This window comes from Lissotriton vulgaris, chromosome 6 (genome assembly GCF_964263255.1).
Source record: "Lissotriton vulgaris chromosome 6, aLisVul1.2, whole genome shotgun sequence".
NCBI lineage: Eukaryota > Metazoa > Chordata > Amphibia > Caudata > Salamandridae > Lissotriton > Lissotriton vulgaris.
In genome coordinates, this window is record NC_141694.1 from 1,376,946,527 (window position 1) to 1,376,964,147 (window position 17,621).

The following is a 17,621-nucleotide window of genomic DNA, read 5'->3' on the forward strand; positions in this document are numbered from 1 at the left end:
AGCCCTCGCTGGGATCCGGGAGGCAAATGGCACCTCATCGGGACTTCCAGGGAAGTTCGGCCATCTGGTCGCCCTCATAGGAAAGCATTGCGGGAGACCAGATGGCCGAGGCGATCCTAGAGACCAGATGGCCGAGGGGATCCCGGAGACCAGATGGCCGAGGGGATCCCAGAGACCAGATGGCCGAGGGGATCCCAGAGACCAGATAGCCGGGCACGAAAGTCAAGCCAGCCGGTGTCACTCTATGCCCCAACGAAAAAGTGAGCTGGCGCCAGGGAACGGGGGCGTGGGGACCAAAGGCCCGGGGCCGTGGCACCCGACCTGGGGCCCGGCCGGGCCCCCGGACCCAGCCGGGGCTCCCAGGCCCGGAGGCACAGGGGAAGCCTCCCCGGGCCCTCCGGACCCCGTCCCGGGGCAGCCTGCCACGCAGCAGGACCAAGGACAGCGCCCGGGATGGGGAGGCCGCCCTCCCCGGGCCCTCAGGGGCCCCGGCCGGAGCTGCTGAACTCGGCCGAGCGAGGGGAGGCTTCCCGGGCACAACGGAGCCCTGTCCCGGAGCTTTGGCAGTGTGGCAGGCCGGGGGACCGGGCCCAGGTCCGTGGCACCCGACCCGGGGCCCGTCCGGGCCCCTGGACCCAGCCGAGGCTCCCAGGCCCGGAGGCGCAGGGGAAGCCTCCCCGGGCCCTCCGTACCCCGTCCCGGGGCAGCCTGCCACGCAGCAGGACCAAGGACAGCGCCCGGGATGGGGAGGCCGCCCTCCCCGGGCCCTCAGGGGCCCCGGCCGGAGCTGCTGAACTCGGCCGAGCGAGGGGAGGCTTCCCGGGCACAACGGAGCCCTGTCCCGGAGCTTTGGCAGTGTGGCAGGCCGGGGGACCGGGCCCAGGGCCGTGGCACCCGACCCGGGGCCCGTCCGGGCCCCTGGACCCAGCCGGGGCTCCCAGGCCCGGAGGCGCAGGGGAAGCCTCCCAGGGCAATCCGGACCCCGTCCCGGGCACGCAGCAGGACCAAGGACAGCGCCCGGGATGGGGAGGCCGCCCTCCCCGGGCCCTCAGGGGCCCCCGGCCGGAGCTGCTGAACTCAGCCGAGCGAGGGGAGGCTTCCCGGGCACGACGGAACCCCGTCCTGGTCCTTTGGCTGTGCGGCAGGCCGGTGGACCGGGCCCAGGGCCGTGGCACCCGACCCGGGGCCCGGCCGGGCCCCTGGACCCAGCCTGGGCTCCCAAGCCCGGCGGCGCAGGGAAAGCCTCCCTGGGCCCTCCGGACCCCGTCCCGGGCACCCTGCCACGCAGCAGGACCAAGGACAGCACCCGGGATGGGGAGGCCGCCCTCCCCTGGACCTCAGGCCTCAGGCCTTCCAGGTAAGCCCGGCAATCTGGTTGCCCCGTTGGAAAGCATTGCGCGCTACTATTGCAAACACATTATCTACCGGACTTGCTCTAGATGGCGCTCCAACATAAGGAATGAACCAACACCTTCCCTACTGGAATCGTGACGAGCTAAAGTCGTCAGCAGCACCGAAGGGGTTAACAGAGACATTCATCATAATACATTTTGTGCTTATGTTGAGCCATGGTAATGTTTGATCGCTCAACTGTGTTCAGCTCGTCAATAGATGTGAGAAAGTGCCATCTGTCTTGCATTGGTATGCTCCCACTTTTTTCTGAACTGCTGATATGCTTTGACTGAGGGTGCCCTGGGCTCCTGCCAACCAGATACCCCGGGCCTGTGTTCCTTCCCTAAAACTGTGTTGAAACTAAAACCCAATTGGCATCTCTGGCCACCTGTCAGCCCCTAGTAAATGGTACCCTAGGTACCCAGGGCATGGTGACCAGAGAAGACCCCTAAGGACTGCAGCACTTTTTGTGCCACCCTTAGGGGTCCTGTACCCTGACACCCACACACTGCCTTTGCAGGCTGAGGGTCTAAGTACAGAACTAAACAAAGAGTCAACATGGCACACACCCCTGTGTGCCATGCCCACAAAAACACTGCCCTGGCATACATCAGTCACCCCTCTAGCTGGGTGCCCTATGCCAGTGGTGTGGGCACAGGAGCACGAGCCCTGTGCCCCTACAGTACCCAGGGCCATTCCTAGGCACTGTAAGTGCAGTGATGCCATTAAGAGTATATGTTGCGGGGAGGTCGTCATTTCGAACTCCACAGCACCATAATGGCTACACTGAAGACTGACAAGTTCGGTATCAAACTTCTCAGCGCATTAAACCCACACTGATGCCAGTGTGGGATTTAATGTAAAATGCTCCCCAGAGGGCATCTTAGAGATGCCCCCTGAAACCTAACCTACAATCCACGTCTGGACTGAGTGGCTGCCCAGGCTGCCACACAGCCGACATGCTGCTGGACCCCTGGGTGGAGAGCCCCTCTCTCTCCTGGGCCTGCAACAATGCACGTCCTGGGCGAGGTGTTAGTTCTCCTCCCCCAGGATGCCGCCGCCGCATGCCGCCTATGTGAGCTTCTCCAGGCCACTTGCTGTACTCAGCAACTGGCCCCCACCAGTTCTAAACCCCTACTCTGGCAGAAAGACTGAAGGGAAACCCACGTCAGCAAGCGGGGTGTGCCAGCCTGTGCCAACCCCACCCCTCAGGTGGGAGAGGCGAGGTGAAGCACGACCCTGGGCTCCAGCCATCTTGAAGATGGGGAGCCGTGCCCAATCACAGCTAGGCTCCTGCCCCCCTCCCACAGGAGAGAAGCAGGAGTACCCACCCCAGGACAGGGACACTCCTGGTCACGGTTGGGGAGACCTTCTGGATTTAGGCTGCAGGCGTCGGCTGGAGGCTTGAGGCAGGTCAGGGGTCACCGGATCTTGGGTCAGGATCGCCGGGGTGACCTCGTCGTGGTGTTTGCCCACTCGATATCGTGCCATGGACGGCGGGTGCAGAGTGGTGCGGATTCGTGAGTTCCGGCCAAGGCCATAGGTTGCAGATGAACAAATCCGGTGTTCATGGGAGACAAAGTCTTTGAGGTGGAAGGCAGGCAGGTCCTCCTGTGTTTTTGAGGTAGCTTACTGCAGGACACACCGGGATTTCGCAGGAGCAGGTTTGAGGGGAAAACAGGCCGGTAGGGCTGGGGCCAAGTCAGAGGGCATCTTCCTCTTGTTAGCTGCTGTACGGCTGTTCAGTCCTTCTTTTTTTCTGGTCTGCTTGCCTGAGGAAGCAAGGCTCAGCGGTGCCCCTAAATACTAGATTTAGGGGTGTTACAGGTAGGTAAAAGGTAGGGACCAATGGGTCCATTCACTGTAGTGGGTACACCCCCTATTATGCCACCCTCAAGTGGGAGGGGGGCACGAGCCTGTCCCTGGTTGGCTGAGTCCCCACCATCTGCAAGATGGCATGGACTGAGAGTTGTGCTTCACCTTGTTTCCCCCACCTGAGGGGTGGAGTTGGCAGAGGTGGGCACACCTCTCTTCCTCACTTGTTTTTTCTGCTGGTTCTCCTGCCCAAAGTGAGGGGCCAGAACCAGTGGGGACCATTTGCTAAAAGCAGCAAAGTAGTCTGGGGAAGCTCACAAAGGCGGCAAGCCTTTGAAGCTTCCTCTTCATGGACCCTGTCCATCCTGGGGAAGGAGGCTTGGCACCTCGTCCCAGTATGTGCATTGTTTCAGACCCCAGAGAGCAGCAGGCTCTTGACCCAGGGGTCCAGAAACATGTCTGGTGGTGGCAGCTGAAAGCAGCCATTCAGCCTTGACACTAGTGGTAGGTTAATTTTCAGGGGGCATCTCTAAGATGCCCTCTGTGTGCATTTTTCATTAAATCCCACACTGGCATCAGTGTGGGTTTAATGTGCAGAGAAGTTTGATCCAAAACTTCTCCGTTTTCCGTGTAGCCATTATGGTGCTGTGGAGTTCGTAATGACAAACTCCCAGCACCATATACTCTTAATGGCAGCATTGCACTTACAATGTCTAAGAATGGACTTAGACACAGTAGGGGCACTGGGCTCATGCACCTGTACCCTCACCACTGGTATAGTGCACTCAGCCAGAGGGGTTACTGGCCTATGCCAGGGCAGAGGGTTGTAGGCAGAGCACACAGAGATGTCTACCATGTCGACTCTTCACTTTGTTCAGCACCATAACACGCAGCCTGCAGTGTGTGTTTGTAAAGGTACAGGGCCTCTAAAGGTGGCACAATAAGTGCCTCAGCCCTTAGATGTCTTCCCTGGTCACAGTGCACTAGGTAAATGTGGTACCATTTACCAGGGACTGACCTGTGGCTAGAGATGCCAATTGGGTTAGTTTTGGGGAAAGAACACAGGCCCTGGGAACCTGATAGGCAGGGAGCCAGAGCACATCAAGTCAAAATGCATCAGTAGTCCGGCAAAAAGTGTGTGCTGGGGGTTACTGCAACAGAAACCCACTTTCCAACAGAAGGCAATATTTTATTGAAAGTATTTACGAGTAGCAGAACCACCACAAGCTGGTCGCAGGAAATTTCCCTGAACCGTATCCAACTCCCCTTCTCATTCAAATAATATCATTCTATAGAATATCAGCTCATCAAGAACCTTCACAAGGAATGCGATGAGCTGGTACAGTGTTCTAGAGTGTTGCACTGACCGGAACACTACACAAACCTTTTAAATGTCCCTTTCCGAAGTGGTGATCTGTCCAGAGAGATCTATCTGAGGCTCCCAATTCCGGATAAAGTAGAGTTTTTCCTGTGATGTCAGCTCCTGTTTCCAATATATACAAGGAGTCATTTCCAAGTGATGGATTTGTTGCAATGCATTGGTTCCTTTTTTTTCGTTACATTTTTGCCCACTTGCTTCTATTTTTGTCACTGACTTTTGCTTCCTCAGCTAGAATGTGTATTACGCCTACTTTTGGATTTTCTTGCTTGACTCTTCTTCCCTGATATCATGGGAAGTTTGGTGCCTTGCTAATAACTTCAGTATTAATCGTCATCTTCAATCATAAGCTACAAAATTGCCATTGAGGTTTTTACCCTTTGTGGACTATTCCTCTTAACTGGAAACCTCTAAAAGAGACACAGAACACCTTTCCTCTGTACTATTACATACAGGATACCAGGCTAAGCAGGTTTGTGCAAAAGTTCATAGTATGTTGGTTGAGTCATATATCTGCGAAGACATCATGGGGTTAAGAACGTACTGTAGACTTGCTACTAGACCATGCCCGAAATTTGCTATTGACATAACAAGCCATTTTTCTTTGATTTCTTAAAGAGAAGATTCTGCAGTAGTATTACCAAAATAATATTCAAAGCAGTCAGAAGCTGGGTGGAGGAAAGTGTAACCACATAGGTTGTGATTTAATTTTCAGAGGAGGTTTTTTGTGGAGTGGGATTGCTGGAAAAGTTCACTTCAGGCGATGGTGTACAGCATTTTTGCTAAATGAAATTGTCCAAGATGGCGACAGAAGTGATTTCCAACAGCATCTCTGCCAACCCTGTCACCTAGATGAAACCATGCAGTGAATACTTCATCTCTCCCTTCTGGTGCCTCTATGCTAAGGTGCTTCTGTCCCCGAACGGGCACTGATGACTCCCATGAACTAGGTAGAATCCCTACACAGTAATTCTGTACATCAATGTTGGCAGGCAGGTTGGAACGAAAAATACCTGTCTGCCTCTTTACATCTATTACTAGCACTACCTGATTTTAACAAGAACATCAAAATGGAACACTCTTGAAGCACACAAATATTAGTTCCCAATGCGTTTACTTGGTTTCAGTATGATAGAAAAGTAAACCCACTAGACTGTTGCCACTAATTTATTCACTCCGACATTTATTTATGAATTTATTTGAAAAGTTTTATAAAGTGCAAACTTGAGCCAAAAAGGGCAGCACAGTGTTGTACAAAGGAGGGTACATGGTAAGAGGTTTAAAACATGGGTACAGTACAAAATAGAACACAAGAAGTACCTAACAAAAGTTACAGCAGCAGTTCATCAAAAAGGACCGGGACGAGAAACATAACAAATTTTGAGCGACAGGTAAAAAGACTGTCAAGCTGGTGATGGAAGTGGATAAAAGATGGCATAAGGGCTATTGCTGTAGATGGTCATTCAGTAGCAGCCACTTTACATGTTTTTTGAATGAGGTAGTCGATGGGTTGGATCTGATCTCGGGAGGAAGAGCGCTCCAAATTATTGGAGCAAGACCAGAGTAAGCATGGTTGTATAATCTTTTCTTATTGAATTTGGGTGGTTTCAAAAGTAGAGTATTAGAGCTTCTTAAGTTCCGACTCAAACCCGATATCTCAAGTTTCTTTGCTAGGTAGACAGAGGTGTTGTAATGAATAGCTTTGTGCATCAGGCTAGCTATCTTGAAACAAATCCTTGCTTCAATGGATAGCCAGTTAAGCTGAATTAAGTCCGGAGAGATATGGTCATGCTTTCTGGAGCCAGTTATGAGTCTGGCTCAAGCGTTAAGAGTGGCTCTAAGCTGAGAAAATCTAGCTTTAGGAAGGCCAGGTAGGGTGACCAAACCATATTCCAAGTGTGAGATAACTAGGGATTGCACTGCTGGCTGGATGTCCTCAGGAAGTAAGAATGGCTTGATTTTCCTTAGGGTGTTGAGCTGATGATTAGCACCCCTAATAGTGGCACTAATGTGAGTGCGCATATTTAGGTATTTGTACAGGGTGATGCCTAAAGATCTGGCAGAGTCAACAACACAACATGAGGGGTGCAGTTGAGTGCAGAGAGCCGAAATCAGAAGGAATTCAGTTTTTAGGGTTTTTAACAGCAGATGATTATGTGTTAGCCAATTTTGAGTTTTCAGAAGTGGAACATTTAGAGTTTTTATGTCATCAGGAAGGGAGATCTTCAAATACAGTTGCGTCTCATCAGCATACATACATATGGTATTGAATGTTAGAGCCGTTCAGAATATTGGAAAGAGGTTCCATGAAAACGTTGAGCTTCGGCGACAGTGCAGAACCTTGAGGTACTCCAATAGTGACCGGAGTACTGGTAGCAAGTGATTGGTTAACTTTGATTATTTGGGTACGCTTATGCAAGAAAGAAGCAAACCAATTTAAGACAGGGTCCGATCATCCCATCTTATGTTGAAGAACAGCAATCAAGTTTTCATGTTTAATAGTGTCAAATGCTGAGGACAAGTCAAGAAGAATCAGAAGAAAAGGGACATTTTGATCAAGGGATCTCAAGGCGTCATCAACAATGTGAGTTAGTGCGGTTTCAGTACTGTGCCCTGCTCTGAAACCTGACTGGTAAAGGTCAAGGATCTGACATTTCTTGATGTGCTTGCAGAGCTGTGTGTGAACGCATTTCTCGAGTAATTTCCCTAAAGTCATGATGCAGACGTGGGGCTGAAAATATTGGGATCCGCTAAGTTATCATTTGGTTTCTTGGGGACAGGAGTGACTGGCCCCATCTTGAAGCAGTCAGGAAATCTCCCCTGTAAGAGAGATTCTTCAATGATCCGGGCCCAGAGTGGAAGAATGGCTGAATTGAGATCTTTGAGAAGCTTAGCGGGAAGATGATCGCTGAAGTGGTTAGAGGGTTTTAGAGACGCCAGAGAAAGTGCCATCTCCGCATCATTCGGGAGCAGGAAAGAATTCCAAGAAACTTTATTTTCAGTAGAGCAGATTATGGGGTGGCAAAGTGCAATCTCTGCCTTAGGTACATCAAATGCAGGGGAGCTCAAGGACCGCCAGTTTGGGGTGGCACATTGCAGTTCAAGTTCAATTTTCTTTGCCTTCTCCAAGAAGTGAGCTTAGAAGTGCTCCTTGCTGGGGCAGGAGGTCATGAGTGCAGATATATGGTTTGTAGTATGAGTAGCTTGTTTTTTGATAATTTTAAAAAGTTTATTGGGTCTGTTTTTAGCACTATCAAGCTGGACCCTGAAGTGATCTGATTTCACATTGCGAATGTGTTTGTTGAATGCACTTCTCATCCTCCTTAAGTGATTGAGGCTTGTAGTAGAGGGAGAGTTTCTCCATAGTCTCTCACAAAGCCTAAGTTTGCGACGTTCCTTAATAAGGGATCCATTAAACCAGGTTTTGGATTGTTTGATCAGAATCCTTTTGAGTTGCTTGGGAGCAATAGAGTCAAATATACTTGACATGGAATTGATGTAGTGATACGTAAGGTCTTCCAAGTTAGACATGTTAGGGGGAAGCTGAAGCAGATTCTTGCTGATGGTAGTTAGATTAATGATGTTGATGTCTCTCAGATTGAGAACTAGCTGTTTGGTTTCAAGCAGTTGACCTTGTCTGAGCAGGACCTTTTCCAAAATGTGAAAGGAGACTTGGTGATGATCCGGCCAATTACAGGATATAATGTCAGCAAGAAGTATAATGTTGTGTCTAGCTATGATAAGATCCAGGGTGGTGCCTTTATTCTGGGTGGGTCCATTGCAGGCCGGGATGAGGTTGAGGTCGGAGAGGCAAACCTTAAAAGAGCATACTAGGGGAGCATTTGTATCATTCCAGTCAAGGCTAAAATCCCAGAGGAAGATATGGCTAGTGTGAAGGTCCACGCATGAGGAAATGTACTCCATAATTTACTCTATGAAGAGCAGATTGTCACCAGGTGGATGATATATTGTGTGGCGCACACAGATAATCTTGCCATTGTTCCAGATTTCTGTGACTAGGTGCCCACAGGAGGACATTGGTGTCAGAATAACCTTGTAAGGATTGGCTATGACTCCATTGTAATGGGCGATTACTAGCTTGCAGAGGGGAAGACTTAATGTATGGATGCCCTCATCTCACAGTTTTCTGGCCTACCTGTGAAGGAAAAAGTTTTACCAAAACTACCTTTCAGAATTGGAATGTGTCTTCTAATCTTGAAACCGTTTCTCAGTTAAATTTGTTCTAATGATTCTTAAGTCCTGTAATTGTACTTATGGGAAGCACTCTGCCACCCATTTGTGTCTTGCTTGCGCAGTAAAAAACACAAATAAATAAGAATAAACATGTAATTTTACTAAAAGGAGCAACATAAAATATAGAAGAAATGTACTCTATTATTAAGAGGCAGAAGAGCAAGAAACTTTGTAAGCAATGTAAACTTACAGAGCAACAACAAAATCAGCCATGAGAAAGTCTTTGTTTGAATTATTGTGGGGGCAGAAATTTGCAATGTACTTGGTTCCCTAGTGGCTTTCGGGAAGAGTACATTAAATGATATTGGGATTTTTGAGAAATTCGAAGGTGGATAAATGTCAAGAGAAACGTCAAGAGAAGATAAACAATTATATTAACAAGAGGAGTCAGAAATATCATGCTTATGGTTGTTATGGCTGGTCAGTGGGTCAAGAATAAAAAAAAAACTTTCAGATGATGGGAAAAGGAACAGCTAAGTGATTTATTTTATCTGAAGAGTTTTATATAGCGCTGGCTAGACCCGGCGGTATTAGAGCGCTTTACATGAGGTTAACATTGTTACAATGTTACATCAGTTACATCAGTTACAAGAACAAATCCTTGCATAGAGAAAACCAAAACCAAAATGTGTTACATAATTAAATCAGTTATCAAAGCTTTAAAAAAACTTAGAAGACAAGTTCAATGGTGCATAGAGAGTAGTGGTGTAATAATAAAGGGGTGGGGATGCAGATCAGGACTGGTTAGAAACGGCAATGGGGGAGTACTTAGAGGGAACGCCAAAAAGTTAGAGTAAGTGAGTCGACAATACGGTAAGGGTCCAATAGATCAACACTATCCAGGGCCAGACTCCCTCACAGCGTCGGGTTGCATTAGAAAGGGACGGGTCAGAAGGAGGGGGCGAAGGGATGTATTATAGTGAATGAGAAAGGAAAGAGGGGTGAAGAGTTCAAAAGGGGATCGATTTAAGGCGATGGAGAAACTGGAGAGTACAAGGTGCTAACCGGTGGTAGGAGTCGATCAGAGAGTCTGTAGACACCACAAAATGGAGGATCCAGGTCATGGCCCCCAATGTATTTGCGATAAAATGGCAGGAATGCAGGTGAAACAAAAATCTGTAAGAAAACCAACAAGGAAACCTACCCCAGGAGCATGGCTGAAAGGGGAAGGCAGCCACAAGATCTGGTGGGGGAAGGCTGTGGGACACCTATCGTACTCAGGTCGTCGTAGTCAATGCTATGAGAGTTGAAGAAGGTAGGGGTCTAATATATGGAGAGCATTTCAATTTGCAGCAATAAGAAGGGTCATCTTCATAACCATTTTAACAAGAATTCAGCCAATGAGAACGTGTCTATTGATTTTAGAAACAAGGTGGTGTGGTGGCCAATGGGAGGTTTTGAGGTGGGGTAGGCAATGATGTTGATGGTAGGAGGGGAGGAGATTTGGGTGCTGTCTACGTTTGGAAATGAAATGGGAAGGTGACGGTGTTGCAGCTCAAAACTGCCCACTCTTTATACATCACTAAAACCTAAATACAAATGATACTTGACACACAAAATGAACATGTTTTTACATCTAGGTCCTACGTGTCATAATGATTCATGAACATGTTGCATTTGATACTGCTGTTGCAGAAGAATCTTTAATGTGGAATTTACACTTCTCTTGTAGAATGCTTACTAAGTAGAAAGAATTACTTTTGAACGTATAACTTAGGTACCGTCTTTACTAAATAGGAGATGCATTTAATGAAATAATCTAGAACAAATAAATTGATGTTGATTAATAAAGTGATTAACATGCAATAATAAAACACAGGTTAAACAACAAAAAGGTTTTCAATGTATGTATTAATGTTACATGTATGTACTTTTAACGTTGTTCTCATCTATACTACAACTGTTCAGTTTGATTGCTTATCGTGTGATCTATGCAACATGAACTAAAAGTACTAGAGAATTATTATATTACGTATATGTTTAAATGTGCACATGCATTTTAAATGTGCATCATTGATTTAGGGCCTGGTTTATATCTTGGCAGAAGGGTTACTCCGTTACAATAGTGACAGATATCCCATCTGCTGAAACATAAATCCCATTATATCCTACGGGATACCTATTTTTAAGGACAGGATATCCGTCACCGTAATGAAGGAGTAACCCATCAACAAAGATCTAAATCAGGCCCTTGAGCATTTACTCAAAAGGCCCGTGTTTCTTCGTAGTTCATTTAATAATTTACTGTTCTCTCATACTCTGTTTTTGCAGGTGTTCTCATGCATTGCTAGTTTTGTATAGATACATTTCGTGTAACAACAATAGATGCATGTCTGGGAAAGGAATTAGACTGTAGCAACAATAGATGCATGTCTAGGAAAGGAATCAGACTACAAGCACATGAGAAGCCTTTGGATGAATAAAGGACTGTTATACTCTAGCCTGAGTGTGTGACAGAGTTGCAGAGTGCGACATGTGAATCTACCTAGAGATTGAAGCAAATACAATGGGCTTCTATTGATGATGCAACCAAAGTGCTGCCTTACAAATTTGTGGCTTATACCTTATCGACTACACCGTTGAACTTTGCCAGAGCTTCTTCAGACTTGCAACTAAATCCTGCAGGTGACTTTGGACTTTCCTTACGGACTCTCTGCTGAACCCCTTTCTGCAGAACTTATTCAGAATCTTCCATGGACTCCTACCCGAATCATTTCCTGAATCCCCATTGCCTGTGAATGGCCTTTTTAAGACATTCTCCGAAGTCCCATTGTTTTCCTTAAGTGACGTTTAGACTAACACTTATTTCCAGCTTACTGAGGACTCCTGATCAAACTTCTGCAAAGTTACTGCTGGTGATACTAATACTCGTGCCTTATCCCTGCCATTTTCCATAGAGCTATTGATTTCTGAACTCTGAATGTTGTGTGTGTCTTGGAAGAATTAGATTGGTGATGAATAGAAAGGACCAACTGAGATTAGTATCCGAGCATCAGATTCTAATGTTATTGTTCTGTATTGCAGCAACTTAGCTCCATGTTGATTTAATTCTTGTCTGCCTAAACCTCTTTAGGTGGTTTGATCTCACTGTTGCCATTTTATATTCCTACAGTATGGTCTTAGGAGTGATTTACTTAAATTGAGTTACTAATTTGTAATAAACACCCTTAACCACTTGTATGCTCATGACGGAGCCGCTCCGTCATGAGCCGCGTTGGCGCTGTGCTCATGACGGAGCGGTTCCATCATGGCCCTGCCGCCGCGCTTGCGCGGCGCTGATTTCGCGCCTGCGCGGCGCGTTCTATTAAGCGGGCGGGCCATGACGGAACCGCTCCGTCATGAGCACAGCGCAACCGCGGCTCGTGACAGAGCGTCTCCGTCACGAGCATGCGAGCGCCGCTCGGCCCCCCCCCCTAGCGCTGCGGCGGAATTGCCGCCGCAGCAAAGGGGTTAAACCTGGCTACCAATTCCTGGTCCTCATTAAACAAATTGGTTACACTGTTAACTAAACTGAATATTGATTGCACCAGAAATGCTAACTCTCTTTCCCCTCAGTGTGATTTATAAAGATCCATGGGAGGAGCAAGATATAAATGAAGTAAGTGATTTATGATCCAGCAAAGAAGGAAACCTAAATCCTACTGTAGTAACTAGAATCAGGCAAGACAAGTTGGCCACAGTAGATTATTCTGTGACAGCTCAGGCAGCTCTCAACAACAGAGCCCAACAAACTCTAACAGAATCCTGCACATTCCAACAGCCATGGAATACACGAGTTAACCAAAAAGGGAAGGGAAAGGGGGGAAGAAGGGCAAGGAAAACATGGAAATAACATAATCCTGCACATTCCAACAGTTATGAAATGCAGGAGTTAACCAGAAAGGGAAAGTGGGGAAGAAGGGCAATGAAAAAAACGGGAAATCCCATTGAACATAAAATGAATAAACGTTATAATAATTAAAGAAATACATCCTATTAAATAACAAGAATATATCACATAACTAATTACACCTAGGGCTCCCTGATTTCCCTTTTTTACAGATGAATACAGACAGAAAAGCAGAAAAATACAGATCATTTGGCTTCTTTTGAGTAACTTTCCATGATGAGATTAATGGTTTTCAGGGCAAAAGCTGTACCTATTGGCAGCATGGGGAGGCATACAGCTCAATGAGATGTACTTAAATTAAAGCATATCTCAACATGAATTTGTGCTATCACACTATTTTTTAATGTGGGTTTATTATTTTATTCGTTTTGACTGTGTAATGTGCTAAAATCTGACAGGCATCAGGGTATGAGTAAGTGCAAATGTGTACATTAAATAAATGCAGAAATATAAGAGTTATCATCTCATCTGTTCACAAAACACAAAATAAATATGGATAAATACAGATGGAAATGTTTTAAATATAAATACCATAAAACCGGGTGCCCTAATTACAACACCTAAAATCGGCCCAGAAATGCTGGATCAAATTTGATGCCAGGGGAGACTGCATTAGTGTGCACAGAAGTGCTAGAGATAGTCATGCTACTTGAGCTTAGAGGTTTCACTGTTTTGTAACTAAAGGTTACTCAGGATTAGTGGTCAATTTTCCTTGGTAGAATGCTTTTATTTTTTGTTCTGTTATTCCTGTCTATGTGTGTGAGTGACTTTTGGCTGTAATGGTTATGTGCTTTGTGTGTAAAGAAGGTGTCTGGTGTGCAGGAGATTCCCTGGATGATGCAGGGTGGAATTGTCGGTATACCCAGGTCCAGCCATGTAGATGGACAAGCTGGGCAGAGGTCCAGGGCGCCTTAGGCCGGAAGATGACCTAGCAAACTACTTCAAATTTGTTCTTTTTTTAGTTCATGCCAACCGCGCCTGCTCATTCTCCGCAGGTGTTTCACAAGTATTCTTGTCCCCCTTCTCATTGTTTCCCTTTCTACCCTACCCACTTGTCTATTTCCCTACTCAACCCCTGCCCCCACCCAGGGCCTGCCCTTCATCGGATTGACCAGGACAGAGCCCTGTGTGGAAACAAAATGTGTTGTTTGTTGTTGGGATGGGGTATCATTGTGGTGTGATGGCAGAAGCTGTGAGGAACATGGGAGGCGGGCAGGTGGTTAATGGGGTGCTAACAATTAAATTGAGGTACATTAAGGGCTGATTACAAAGTCTTTAACTAGACCCAATTGAGACCAAGTGGGATGGACGATCTGCTGTTTTCATGACATTAAATCAGGCAGTTCCCTGCTGCGCCCCTTGGAATATTGGTGCCCCGGATCTGGGACCAGCTTGCCCATGCCCAAGGCTGGCCCAGCCCCCACCTCCAAGACTGAGCTGGCAGAAAGAAAGGAAAGGAACTCTGGTTAGCCTTGAGTGATTCCATAAGTGGAAGAGGTGCTAATCTGGATTTGGGCTCGACTCCTTGCTGTAGCCCAGTCTTCCTATTACTGGTTCAATAAACCTGGTGTTACTTGTTGACCAAGGTCTGTCTTTTCTGTCTTAACCCCATAATGTAAATGACCTCTTCATGAACACACATGATTCAAATTGACGACCTGTAAGTAACTCACAGTGCACTGCTACATACTTATTACTCACGTTACCTATCTTACTAAGTGCTTGAAATGGAAAAATAGAAGTGTAGGTACCCTGTAACCAGAGTACCTGCTTGTTTCTGAGAAGTGTCGTACTCTCTAATTAATAGTATTACGTCACTCTTGAGAAGTGCAGGTACTCTCTCTCTCCAAATAAAATAGCGCCGGTACTCAGTCCCAGCCTATTTGAAGCACTGATTTTACTACTATTGGAAGCGATGACGTTCAGAAAGCATACCTTTCTGCAGTAGGCGCGTTAGCTCGCCGAGCTACCTTACAAGTGGAACCACTTGGCCAGCAGATAGAGAACAAAAAAAGTTTATTTCGATCACATAGCGCTTCCAGCTGCATCCTTTATTTTTTCTATGAGCTCCTCATACCGGATGCAATTATTAACCAATACAAAGGTTCCAAATTTGCCGGAGCTGTTTTTGCAGGCACGGCTTATAAAAAGATAGTACCTCTGAATTGGTTAGTGATAACAATACAACGTAATGATCGGCAGCAGTGTTAATTTACGCACCATCTCCAGCGACAAGCATAAACGTATTGTTGTGTAACCACATGAGTGTGAAACTGGGCCCTGCATCACTTAATAAGCATAGTTGGGGGTCTATGGCTGAGATCGCTCGACGCTCCCTTTAAATAGAAACGCCACGCCTCTCGAAATAGATTCTTAGTTTCGCTTTTTAATTTTATGAAAGCCTCCATGTCGTCGACCCTTACTTCTGAGCGTAGTGTGCGATGAATCTCACTCGCGCTGGTCCAATGATCATTCTTTCTTTGTATTATTAGTGACAGCTATTTTATTTCTCTTGCAGAAATTCATCACTCGCGCACGCGCAGAAGCCCTTCTGTAACGCGCCTGCGCGGGCACCATGCTTTCATGTTTGGTTCATGACAACCAGGAAATGTTTTAGCGCGCGCACTTTAACTGAGCTGTGCAGGCGGTAGTCCAGGACAAAAATAGTGGTAACGGAAATCTTGGTCTGCAGAACGTCTCCAGGCAGTGTCATGGAGGCTGGAGGCGGAATGGCAAAGCAGTTCCCACTACTGTTACCCCAGGATCGAGACAAGCGGGTATATGACGGCTTCATCACAGCGCAGGTATCCAGGCTACGGCACACTGATTGGATGGCAACTTTCCGTGTATTTGCTGTTAAAACAAGCTTTTGCAATACATTCGGTCTCGCATTTACGAAAGTTAGAGCTATTGGTATTGTAAACGATAATGTTACTTTGTTTTTAGTGGAGCGGATGTATGTTGTTTGTAGTGGTATTTATTATGAGGTTTGTGAAGTAATTGTTAGTTGTGGAATTGTGTGGTGTGCAGTGTTTTAATGTTTTGGGATTATGTGGTATGGTGAATAAATTGTGAGAGTTGTATCGAATATATTGAAAGTAATTTGGATAAGTAGTTTGTTTATGAATTGGTGAATGAATAGTGGAAAGTGTAGTAGAAATAGTATGTGGGTGAAAGAGAGAAAGTAGTTATTAAAATAATAAACATTAACATATAAATACATTAACACGCACTTCTAGATGTTTAAAGGTCCTACTGCTCCATAAGCAAACTGTGCGCTGTTCAGTAACCTGGGATCTGCTCTTAGCCTTGTTAATTAAATACAAGGATCGCAAGTAATTTTCATGAAAGACCTATACCAGGCCAGCCACATAGTGCCAACATCGGCCCATACCCCAGCCCGCTCACAACAATTTCCCATAATAACAGACACCACACAATGATTTGTTGGAGAAAGTTGTTGCAGCTTTATTTGCATAAACATTATGCCAACATGTTGGGTTATCTTACGGGAGATCCAGGGTCAGGCCGCCCCTCGCCACCTGCCCACCTGATGAGCCATAAAACCCCTGTGGTGTTATCCGCGGGGTGTTTGCGGTAGGGAGGGAAAAACAGCGTCCGGGCAGCACCGCTCGGTCATCGGGTCAAGGGGGGAGGATCTGTCAACGGGGCCGACCAGGGATCAAAGAGGGCGCCAGGCCCGCGACCCCAGCCCATATACCCTCGGCCCCGCCCTTCCCCTGCCGGAGGTGACATCACTGGAGACCCTCTAGTAAAAGAGAGAGGGACCCCACAACCAAAGGGATGGGGTGCCAAGTAGACTGTTAGGTCAAGCAAGAAATCCCTTTGGGACACCTTTTTGTAGTGACACAACGTTCAACAAACAATAAATACAGGAACAAGTAAATTAACACAATACTGTACTCATGAGGCAAAACACAAACGAAATTATGAAAAATCCTGAACAATTTATAACACAGTGCAATATTACTAGGGGAACACCTGTATATATTAGATTTTAACATAGTGAGGAACTAATATTGCACCTGTATATTTGCTATATCGGCCATATGTCCGATTCTGAAGATGGATTGATTTTTGTCAACTTAGAACAACACAATTTTGCAGCTATTGAGCATAAACTTGTTTTATGTTCTTGGAGTGAGAGATGTGTAGTGTCTCATTTCCATTTTCAGATTTATTATACAGTATGAGTAGAATAAACATATTCAGGTTTATATATACCTTCTAGTCTATGTTGGGATCTATCAGCACTAGGATCCCCTGTGATATTCAATTTCGGATGCAGTGGTCATTAAGGTGCATGCGTGGCATTTACCGTCGAGCTAGGATGCGATCCACTATTTTACCGGCATTTGAATATAGTCTGAGAAGTATTGTGCCTGCATTTAAGGAGAATGGTTTAAGGAGTATGGCTAGCGGGCATAATCATGATTGTGTGCATATAGATATCTAAAAGAAATCAGCGATATGCTACTCTGTCAGCCATATTGGATTGGACTAATAACCGTTGGAAACAAAGAAGGTCCTGTGAAACAGATAGTCCTTTTTTGCTGTTTGTGCCTGTGGTAGTTCGAGTCACTGAGCAGCATACACAGCTGTTGTGCATCAGTAGACTCCCGCATCCGTAGGAGTATTTAAACGGCGGGTGAGAATCTCGGCGTTTCGTAGAAGGTGATGGTGATCGACACACGAGACGCCAGCATTTTTTATTAACTCCGGTAAGTTTATACGCCGTTTGCGGTTAGAGTAGAGAATTTGAACTCTGTCGTAGTCTGGAATTAGGGAGGCTTATGCTCTATTCTCTGTCTAATTTAGGCGCTGTTTAGGTGGTATCCGAGAGTATCCTGCACTTTTGTCCGATCCAGGAAG

General features: G+C 46.5%; 1 protein-coding gene across 1 annotated transcript in view; it reads left to right on the forward strand.

The window, feature by feature from the left end:
• Positions 1-15,346: 15,346 nt before the first annotated feature.
• The window catches only part of FANCL (FA complementation group L), a 306,249-nt gene continuing 303,974 nt past the window's right edge, over positions 15,347-17,621 (forward strand). The window contains exon 1 of the mRNA XM_086927492.1: positions 15,347-15,532. Coding sequence (XP_086783618.1) covers positions 15,440-15,532 — 93 coding nt within the window. The 5' untranslated portion in view covers positions 15,347-15,439. The remainder of the gene's footprint in view (positions 15,533-17,621) is intronic.